Raw genomic sequence first — 12,023 nt, forward strand, 5'->3', positions numbered from 1 at the left:
CAATTTTTTTTTTGTCAATCCAGTTACATTACAACAATATTATAAGAACGAAAGTAGCTACTCACCATATAGTGGAGATGCTGAGTCACAAGTAGGTACAACAAAAAGACTCACAATTGTGTTGGATTCCATCCTGGATTTTCCTTTGTTCAATTACATTATATTGTGAAATATTTATTATTTTCACTGTTACAGTGAAAGGAAAAAGTCAGCATTTGAGATTTTTATTGTGCTAATATTTACAAGCTTTAATACAAGCGCCTACAAGTAACATCATAATTATTCGTCATTTTCAAAGTCAGCTGGGTTCTTCTTCAACGTTTCCAGATGTTTCTTCTCCACAAAGTCATACACCAGATAACCAATGATGAAGGCTGGAAAATAGTTACAAATTTGTAAGAATATATCAACGATTCAGACACACATAACGTAAATCCAACAGTAAACTTAAAAATGTGTGTTTATACTTAAGAAACGCCTTAAAGGACAGATATGTACATTTCTCGAGTTCTGCTTACAAATGAAACAACAGAGAAATTATTTCATGAGTGTTTCAGCGAGGTACAGCTTGAACTTAACTAATTATGCTTGTGATGATGGTGAGAGAGAGGCTTATACTTAACATAGGTCTCTCATCGACAAGTTTGCAACAGTAATTACCAAGTTATCTGTCTTCTTTCTTATAAGGTTTATATACTTATTGTTACACTTCAATAAAATTTTAAACTATCATAATCAGTGCTTCCTTAACTAGGATATTATTTTCATGACATTTATGTATGAATTAATTCAAAAAACATAAAAAGCATTTGCACTTAAATGTAATTGTTTCAAAATTGCTTGCCTTATTTACTGAATATTTGCACGATTGGTTACATCGGTAATTATTATTATTACTGGTTAAGGAAAAGTTTTTGAAATAGTATACTAAAAGTTGTAAGTGAAATCGTTTTCTGTTAAAGTGGTAATACTGAAACCACTAGAACCGGGCGACCGCTACGGTCGCAGGTTCGAATCCTGCATCGGGCATGGATGTGTGTGATGTCCTTAGGTTGGTTAGGTTTAAGTAGTTCTGAGTTCTAGGGGACTGATGACCACAGCAGTTAAGTCCCATAGTGCTCAGAGCCATTTCAACCATTTTTTTGAAACCACTGGAATAGCTCCATAATGTATAACCTTTGAGGTCATGTGTTTGGCGGAACACTTGGTTGTTCTGCAAGAAGAATTGTACTGAAACTGTTAATAAAATATTAAAAGTCTGAGTCACATTCTGCAGCATTTCATTCAATAACATACATAAAGAGTCCTAAAATGTGGAAACAATATTGCAAGCAATAATACCATGCATCCTAGATTAAAGCTGTGCCTATAAATACATCAATAAGGAATAGATCACGAGAAGTACAACAGAAGCAGTTTTTTAATTACATCAATTTATAATTCATGGACATTTTAATAATTTTCTTTTATTTGTTGTCAATGTTTGACAAAATATACACAGAAGATACTTGTGAGATTTGCTATCTAAAATAGTTGTACTAAATTGCAATTTTCAGCTTGGTAAGATTAGAGGTTGGTTCAAAATTGCAGCAAACAACTGACTTTAAATACAAGATTCTCCTGACCACCCAAACTATCTGAAAAGTTTAAAATCGGATTTATCGCTAATATGGTTACACATCTTTCATTAGGTTATCTCATCAATTTTATTTTCTTGGGGATCCATCTTCCCCTATCCACTGTTAGCTTGCACTTGACAATCAAACACACTTTTTTTGCAGTTAAAATCATGCACTTTATAACTAGTTTAGTTTGGAAAGTTTTACAGAACATACTTGTTTGCAAAATCAAGTTTAAAATACTGCATTTTTTATCTTTTTACAAGATTTACTTAATTTACTTATTTACTTAGTTAATTTAGTATTGGAAAAAGGTATACAAATTACTTTCTACTTGAGAACCTTGTTTAGTTAGGTTACAACATGCCAAGTTTTACATTTGTCACTCACACCTGTAGTCCCCGAGATACGAGAAGCCAAACTTGTAAATTTTTTCAAGAGCTGATTTTGGGGGAAAAAAAAAAAAAAAAAAAAAAAAAAAAAAAAAAAAAGTGGTTGCATATGACAAGATTTTTTATGTTATTTTTAAGAGAAAGCTTAAAGTTGTACAAGATGGCCAAATTTCAAGTGTTTCAACAAAGTATTGCCTGATTCATAACGGCTCAAAGTCACTGAAAAATCATGCCCGGCCTGTGCCAAGTTGCGCATGAAGGCAAGCATGGAGGAAAACAATTGCCTTTATCTTGGCCAGTATTGTTTCGATAAATGTTAAACTTTGCCAACCATTATTGGGGACATGTGAGAAAGTTCACATAAAATTTCACCAAAATCCGTGATGGTCAAGCAGTACGACCTAGGTAAACCACCCTTACGAGACATTAATAGGTTTCATGTTCAAGGTGAAGGGTCATGATGGTCTGACTGTCTGCCAATTTTTCATTTTCAAATCATAACTGTGTATGCCTGTTTCTAAAAAGCAAACAATAGGAAATCTAGGATGGAATGTAACAATACTATAAAAAGGAAAGTTGGTACTCACCATACAGCAGAGGTGCTGAGTCACAGATAGGCACAACAAAAAGACTGTTTACAAACACGATTGCAGTCTACAGCTACAGTTGCCTTAGACTGCAGTCATGTATGCGGGAGTTGCATTGTGTGAGTATGTGTGTGTGTTGCCTATTTTTGATGAAGGCCTTACTGGCCGAAAGCTTTACCTGGAACAGTCTTTTTGTTGTGCCTATCTGCAACTCAGCACCTCTGCAATATGACGACTAGCAACTGTACTCTTTTGAAAAATAAATATTCCTCTAAGACTTGCCTGGATTAACAAATTATAATTATGCAAATCTAAGAATTTCATTTTTGCTCCCAGAACACAACTCCATGAATTGTTGTTATGCATACTAACAAAAAAACTGATAAAATTTATGCTTCACAGATATAATGGTCATAAGTGACGTCACTATTTTGTGGAATAGCTTTGTATCTTCATTTAGTTCAAACACAATGTTGCTATGGTTGATGAAGTTTACAGCAAAGAAAAGCTGTTGAATGTCTACACTGGTGAACCCAGTTGTTCATTAGTTTGACAAAGTTTCCTTCTCTGTACATTACTGCTAAAAAATAACAAATCTCGCACAAGTATTCAGAGAGTTGCTATAACTGTAGTAATAGGTAACTCAAGATGTACTTACGTGGTGCAACTCTGAAGATGTTATCTCGTATCCTGTTAAAAAGGTTGGGCAGCCCACCACTTAAAATTCCAGCAAATGCTCGCTGTTCAAAGGGTGACAGCCTATAATGTATGATTCCACGCACCTTTGCTAATTCACCAAAGTGCTTCCCCATGTCTAAAAAAAGAGAAATTATGACAAACAAATTATGTGTAAGGGAAAGAAATTACAAACTACCTGGTCAAAAATATGCTTATTACTAACGTTAATATGGATGTGTGTCCACCCTTTGTCATCATAGATGATCTCTGGTGTGGCACTTTCCATTAGCTGTGAATGTCTTTGAAGGAACAGCAGTCCATTCTTCCTAAAGAGCCAAAACCAGAAAAGATAGTGGTGTTGAATGCTGGGGTCTGGAGCTAAGTCGCTGTATCTAAGTCACCCCAAAGTTGTTCCATTGCGTGCAGGCTGGGATTCTGGGCAGGTGAGTCAATTACAGGAAGATTATTGTCCACAAACCAACACCTCACAAATCCTGCTTTATGATAGGTTGCATTGCCATGATACAACCACCAATCGTTGTCTCTGAACTGTTCCTCTACCGTATGGAGTATACAAATACTGCAAAATGATTTAATTTCCGCCTGAACTTATCATTCCATTAAGTGCAATAAGGGGACCACACCCAAACCATGAAAAACATACCCATGCCATAATACCTCCTCAATACTACACTGTTGGTAGTAAACATAACGGCAGGTAATGTTCTTCAGGCATTCGCCAAATCCAGTTTCTTACATCAGGTCGCCACAGGGTATGGTACAATTCACCATCACAAATCATTTTACATCTACTTCTTTACTTGGCAAGTCACCATGCAGTGTGTGAGTGTGTGGCGGAGGGTACTTTGTGTACCACTGTCACTTTCCCCCTTTCCTGTTCCTGTCACAACTGATTTGTGGGAAGAACATTTTCGGTAATCCCCTCTGGGTGGCTTCTGATATCTAATTTTTTCTTCATGGTCTTTTCACAAGATATACATAGGATGAAGCAAATATATTTGTTTCACTCTTCTAGGAACATATGCCCTCAGAACTTGAACAATAAACCACCCTGTGATCCAGAATGTCTCAGTTGTAGCATCTGCCACTGGAGGTAATTGATCTTCTCTCTGACACTATCACACTTATTAAATGAATGTGTAACAAAATGTGCCTTGGATCTTCTGTTTCTTTTACCAGCTCTATCTGTTATGGATCCCACACTGACAAGCAAGATTCCAGTTATCCACTGTCCAGGGGTGTCACTCTTGCACCCAGTTCTAGTGTCTCTTAGCATGGATTACACAAAAGTGTGGCTTATGAGAAGCTGGTTGGCTACTGTACCCCATTCTTTTTTGCTTTCTATGCACACTCATTGTGCCAGATGGACTGCTGGTAGCATTCTGTAACATGAGTAATTTTGAAACTTCCTGGCAGATTAAAACTGTGTGCCCGACCGAGACTCGAACTTGGGACCTTTGCCTTTCGTGGGCAAGTGCTCTACCATCTGAGCTACCGAAGCACGACTCACGCCCGGTACTCACAGCTTCACTTCTGCCAGTATCTCGTCTCCTACCTTCCAAACTTTACAGAAGCTCTCCTGCGAACCTTGCAGAACTAGCACTCCTGAAAGAAAGGATATAGCGGAGACATGGCTTAGCCACAGCCTGTGGGATGTTTCCAGAATGAGATTTTCACTCTGCAGCCGAGTGTGCACTGATATGAAACTTCCTGGCAGATTAAAACTGTGTGCCTGACCGAGACTCGAACTCGGGACCTTTGCCTTTCGCGGGCAAGTGCTCTACCATCTGAGCTACCGAAGCATGACTCACGCCCGGTACTCACAGCTTCACTTCTGCCAGTATCTCGTCTCCTACCTTCCAAACTTTACAGAAGCTCTCCTGCGAACCTTGAGGAATTTTTTCCAATGATATTGTGCAATTCTTTACAAGCATCCTCTGCAATGCCTGACAGTTCCTGACCGTCAGAGCATGAAGTCTGCCTGATCTTTATCTAGCTGTGGTTGTTCCTTCGCATTTCCATTTCACAATCACATCACCAACAGTCAACTTGGGAAGCTTTAGAAGGATTGAAACGACCCTGACAGATCTATTTTCAGGGGACACCCAAAGACTAGACTGCAAGCCAAGTCACTGAGCTCTTATGATGGGAGCAACCTGATCTTAATGCTTCTCCACTGGCAACACCCCCCCCCCTCCCCCAACGTCATTTTACTGAAAGATCCACCTCTCACAACATCTAGCAGCCAATTCCAGATTAGACAGGGGTGTTGAGATACTTTTGATACGGTAGTGTATGTCTAGAACAGGCACCATGCATATTTAAACACTATTTCAGCTATACATTGTTTCCTCATCACTTTTCAGTTCAGTGGTAGAAAACTTCAACATGGGGAAAATGCAGTCACTATATATGATATATCCTGTTGAAAGCAATAAAAATATTTTCATTCTGATTTTGCTCCAAGAACAAGAAGACTAGGAGTTAGGTACAGTTTTTGTGGTGAGTGAGTGAAAATATAAGGGAGGGTCTGCATGAATACAACCACAAAGGCTTCTTTTTTATGGAGAGGAGAGTGGGTCTACGAGTATATTATGAAGGGTGAATTATGGAATGTAGCAAGAGGAAGCTTTGTTTTTTAGATAGCACTTCTGTTTGGGATTTTAAGTCACAACACTGACAGAGGTGAAAAGGAAAGTAACACTGATCCCCAACCCCTGACACCTCTCCCTCTCTTACACACCACACTCCAATTACAAGAGAGTTGGAAAACTATGTGCTTTCTCTCTCTACGCACTGGTTGACTACACAAGCAAAAAGCTGTCCTTGTGAGGCTTAGGGTAGAAAGTACCCCAGAAATTTAGTAGCAGTGGAAGATTTATCCAACTCTCCCAAAAATCTTCAAATTTTCTTCACATCTATACACTGTCTTTTGTAACCCCCTTTGCACCAATTTCTTCTCCCTTCCCTTTGGCTAACATTACTGTCTTTACTCTTTATTGCAATTTGTCTCTGTATATGACTGTATAGTAAAGGTACTTGCATGCTATTCATTATTTTAACTATATGGGTAATTTGTTCAATTTTTGGAAGTACAAATTTACAAAAATCAATCTTAAGATTTGTGTGATGCTAGACCCCCCCACCCTGAAATCTTGGTGTGGTTATAGACTGATCAGTGGCAGATGCCAAGGTCTACGTTAGGCTTAAATTTGACAAAGATGTAAGCTGGTGAGACCATGAACGTAAATGCCAAATAAAGGTTGTAATAGACTGACCTACAGCACAGTATAATATTTTCGTCCCCAACTCAAACACACTTTTTATCATAAAAACAAACTAGAAGGTAAATTCAGAAACACTATATCACATAATGGACAAGTATCTGATGAGTAGTTTGATGCACATTTTGCAAAATATATATAAACTACTACAAACACAAGAAAGGTTCACTAAAGGATTTTTACTGTGGTTAACACCCCTGAATCACATACTGCCATGCACTGGAACATGGGATGTACTGCATACTGAGCTCTGTTAGTCACCTTCAAATGCACTGTTTTAACCCGTCTTATATTAATACAGTAGCACCCCACACCAAGTATCTCCCTGTAGCAGCCTCTGTGCTGTACAAACCTTGCTTCCTCTGCCTACCCTCTCCTCCACTGGCATTAAAGGAGAGGGTGACAATCTATTCAGCACTGTCTCATAATGTAGCCATAAGTACCAGAGTGATTGAACCTTGAGACAACATTAATGCAATTCAAAATACCATTTGCCTGTTTGTGCACATTGCCTATGATGGAAAACAGGCAGTAAATTTACTAGTCAATAGAATCTAAGAATATGTGGTGTCTGTACCATAATGTAATGATGTAGCACATATGTGCTCAAACTGCAAGAAAACAAAAGAATGACAATATTACTTTTGGTATATTTGTCAGAAGCACGCATGGCACACAATGGTATTACACTGCCTCCCCTCTACCTTCTTTCTGTCTGCCATACCTTACCACTGCTGGCCACAATCTTTAGTCTCTTCACCACATTAAATTGTAACAGACAAGGCAAGAAGACACACCCATTGGACACCAATTCACCTTTTTGGTAATAAATCAGTCAATAAAAGTGCACATTATTAATATACATGCTGCCCTACAATCACTTTCTGAGGTGTACTATTTAAGCCTAACTGAAAACACCCAACATCTAGTGTTGGCTCTCATTTGCTAATTCCTTTGGTCCATCAAATATCTTATTAAAATAAGTAAAATGAAAATTCACGTTTGGAACATCACATGTTTGTTTAAGATGCATTTACATTGGGTGTTCTGTTACCATAAATGGTTATACAAATAAAACTATGTATGAGAAAATCAGACTTCTGATACAATACTCTAGTGATATGAAGTTATGCCAATACTAAACTGTTTGGGTGTATTACATGGATTCAATTCTGTTTTGATAAGCTAAACTTTCATCTTAATAATTTCAACAAACAAGACATTACTGAAACATTTTCGTTAGTACTTATCAAATGTGGACAAAGTGCTGGCAGGTATTATATGTTTATATTTTTCGGCAGTGTATAGTTTTCAGAAGTGTAACATAAAAGTTTCCATATTTCCATTATATCATTAGTACACTTCTTGCCCACATTGAAAGTTTTTTATGGAGCAGGTGTATGTACAAATTATATACAGAGCGAGGTGGCTAAGCCAGTGTTAATGAACTGGTCTAGCTTTTGGGAGGCCTGTTCACAAGGCCCTAGCCGACTTCCTGCCCTATCCTTGTTAATTCTATCCTACTTTTTACATCTTTTATATACGTATATATTTGTGCAATGTTTCTGACATGTCCTAGCACATACACGGTTGTGCCGAATAAATAAATCGAAATAAAATAAACACGTTTCCGCTGACAAAGCACTCTGTTCCTTGGGCGAATAAAACGATAATACAGTAATTACAAAATAAAAAATACTGAGACTCGGGATGCCAGACTATCTGAAACTGAAAGAGATCTGCGTTATTACATATGTGATCTTTATTGTCATTAATCAAAATACCAATGTTCGTCATAAAGTTCCACGGTAGCATCTCTCAATCGCGTAATTCAATAACAACTTACCTATTTATGATCTTCTACCCTTTCCCAACCTTCAGCAGAAGCAGAACATACAGTACGGCTTAATATGATCGAGACTGCCTACCGATCGACTAGCGATATATCTGATCGGGTATGTTCACACACAAGACGGAAAGCAAACTAATTTATTTATTTTATTTATTTATTTATCCGTCCGTAAACAATAAATATTGTATGGATGTTGTTCAAAAGTACATGTAAATTTATGGGAAACAATCTGTGGTAAAGGAACATACAAAATTTTACATTAAGTAGTACAAAGAGTAATATATACAAAATTGTATAAAAAATGTACAAGGAAATAATACATGGTCATACAAGACACAGTAATACAACTTTTTATACATGTATACTAATCGTATTGTAACTGCATAGTCTGTTTGCCCTAAGGCTTTACTTTCGTTTTCCCTAAACAGGAAGCCCTTATATTCACTACAACTCATTAAAGATTTTACCACACTCAAACAGCTGTCCATCAGATTTAAAAAATTGACAGAAACTTTAGGGGATGAAAGACAGTGTTCTCAGTTTTGCCTTAATATAAACATTTCAGAATTATTTATTGGCCTAAATAGTCATTTACCGAGTAAAAACACTGTTCACGTAGAAATTATTTACATTCTACATTAAATCTATTTTCATCTTCTAACTTTCTGATGTTGGCTGGCAGTATATTGTAAAGTTTTGTACCCATATGGCTCACATGTCTTTGTGTGTGTGTTCTTTTTGTTTGCTGAGTATGATGGAGTGCTGTGCTATTTCGAGCATTGTAGTTATGCAAGTCGGCATTTGTCTGAAAATCTGCAAGCTGGGCCCTAACATATAAAACACATTTGTATATACCTAAGGAACGTATTGTTAGTACTTTAAGCTTGTTGAATAAGGGTTTCCATTGTGTCTGTGGATGACTGTGTTATTATCCAGATAGAACTCTTCTGTAACAGAAAGATTTGTTTTAGATGGCAAGTGGTGGAACCCCAAAATATTATTCTGTATGTTGCAAGAGACTGAAAATAACCAAAATATGACATCCTGGCACCCTCTGCAGTACAAACATTAGCAATAATTCTAAGAGCTGAATTAAGTTTCTCGGCAAGTTTCATTAAACGATCATTAAAATTAAGATTTTCATCTACATGAATCCCCAGCAATTTTGTTGATGCCACTCTGTCTATGGCCTTGACACCCAACAACAGATCAAGATTTACATTTTGACATATTTTCCAAAACTGCATATAATTTGTTTTATTTGCGTTTAATGTCAACTGGTTTGCATTGAACCAAGTGTGGACATTCTTTATTACTTGATCAATAGTTGTTTGCAGCATTTGCTTTGGTGCACCTAATATCACACTAGTGTCATCTCCGAATAGTATGGACTTTGCTGCTCCATCTGAGGTGTGAAAGTTATTTATGTAGACATGGAACAATAAGCGACCTAGAATACTGCCTTGCGGCACTCCTGTTTCCACTTCTTTTGCATCTGATACTGAATTTATTTGTAGTTGGAGTAATCTGACATCAGTCCTACATTCTGTGTTCTGTTTTGTAGATATGATTTAAACCGCTTTTTCCCTGTCCTCTGAATACCTAATGCTTCCAGTTTTTCTAAAAGACTGCCATGATTGGCAGTCTCAAATGCTTTGGAGAGATCTAAATTTATTCCTACTATGCTCTTATCTTTTTTTTAAATTTTTGATAATTTGTTCAGTGTAGCACATTAGCGCTGTTTCTGTATTTTTACCTGCCTGGAAGCCACGCTGATTTCTATTTAGTAACTTATGGTAAACAGATATTTTTTGATTCTGTGCTTCATTAATTATTTTATTGTTTTGGAAAATGATGGAAGGAGGGATATTGGCCGATAGTTTTCTACCTTATACTATCGCCGTTTTTGAATAATGGCTTTACTTTTGACATTCTCATCCTTTCTGAAAATACTACTTCACTAAATGATAAGTTAGTTATGTATGCCAAGAGCCTTGCGATTTTTTATGGCTGTCATTGTTATGATATAAACAGGCACCTCATATAGTCCTGCTGACATTTTAGGTTTTAAGCTTTTCATTACTTTAAACACTTCATGTTCAGCTGTTGGATTATCCTCATGCTTCAAGCAGCCTTTGGAAATTCAGGTTTTTCTTGTATTGTAAATTACGAAGTTAATGATGTTGATGCATTTATGAAATAATTGTTTATGTAATTTGCCAAATCTTGTTTTTTTAATATTGACATTTTCTGTGTTTTTGAGAATGATATCCTGGTCTTCACATCTCTTTCCTGTTGCAGTCTTTGCATTACGCCATATGGCTTTTGATTTGTTTTCAGACTTATTAAGTTGTCATAACTTAAAAAATTTTACCTTGGCAATTACTTTTCGATATACTCTCTTGTTATTCTTAGCGTATTCTATGAACAGTGGATTTGTAGATGTCTTCAATTTAGAATTTAGTCTCTTTAGAGTACCACAAGAAGTTTTAGTGCCAACTGTGATCCAAGAACTTGGCTTTGTATTGTGATGTGATGTGATTCTTGACAGCTTCTTTGGAAAGCACATTTCAAAATATTCCATGAAAATGGAAGAAAAAGTGTTATATGTATCATTCATATTTGTTAGAGACAGCACTTCTGCCCAGGACTCACTAGTTAGGATATTTGTAAATTCTACACAGTTTTCAGTGAAAAATTTTCTTTTATGCATGAAGTACACTGTTTTCTCTTGTTGAGGCATTGAAGGAATTTTGAGGACAAGAGCATTAAGGTCTGATAATCCCAAATCAGTATTTGTTACTTCTACTTCTGTGGATTGTACATTTGAAAACATATTAGCTATAAGACTATTTGTATTATATGTTATTCTTGTGGGTTCGTGTATGTGTGGAAACAGATTGAAACTACATAGTAGATTTAGGAATTGATTTTGTAGCCTACTTTCATTCATAAGATTTATGTTGAAATCCCCACTGACAACTGCAGTGACTCTTTCAGTAAAAGAATGTTAAGAAGTGTTTCTAAATTATTAATGAATATGTCCATGTCCCCATTAGGTGGCCTGTATAGTGTTATTACTATGACTTGTCCCTGTATTTCATACAACTCTATAGTTGCTGCTGCAAAATGATTTTCCACACTCAATAATTCAGTTTCACACCTTCTTTTATACCTGATACTTGATTTAGTAAAGATACATACACCTCTGTTTTTGGCATGTTCTCTACAATACTGACTTGCAAACATATAAGGATGAATATTAATGATACTTAATTCAAAAGTTATGCACCAATGCTCCATGATGCACATGCAGTCAGTGTGTGCACCATTCACTGCTACCTCAAATTCTAGTGATTTCTTTTTAATGTACTGAATATTTACACTTAAAATCTGCAGGTGACTAGGGTGAGAACTGGTTACAGTTTTATTTACTTTTTTGCTGTCATATTCGTTTCTGTGTAATGGTGAGATACCAAACATCCTTGAGAAAGATAGGTTTCCTGCACCTCTTGGAATGTAGCTGTACACTGGGCTGTGGTGACTTGCTTGTTGCTGCAATAGGTGCTACTGCTAATGTACATAATACT

At 36.6% G+C, this 12,023-nt stretch overlaps 1 protein-coding gene across 1 annotated transcript; it reads right to left on the reverse strand.

Moving 5' to 3' along the window:
- Positions 1–208: 208 nt before the first annotated feature.
- LOC126252879 (cytochrome b-c1 complex subunit 8) lies at positions 209–8,575 on the reverse strand. The gene is made up of 3 exons (XM_049953839.1): positions 8,428–8,575; positions 3,257–3,412; positions 209–374 (listed from the first exon to the last, which is right to left on the reverse strand). Exons 2-3 carry the CDS (start codon positions 3,408–3,410, stop codon positions 280–282), a joined length of 249 nt encoding a protein of 82 aa, XP_049809796.1. The 5' UTR covers positions 3,411–3,412; positions 8,428–8,575; the 3' UTR covers positions 209–279.
- Between the last annotated feature and the right edge of the window lie 3,448 nt (positions 8,576–12,023).

The sequence above is a fragment of the Schistocerca nitens genome, chromosome 4, assembly GCF_023898315.1.
Source record: "Schistocerca nitens isolate TAMUIC-IGC-003100 chromosome 4, iqSchNite1.1, whole genome shotgun sequence".
NCBI lineage: Eukaryota > Metazoa > Arthropoda > Insecta > Orthoptera > Acrididae > Schistocerca > Schistocerca nitens.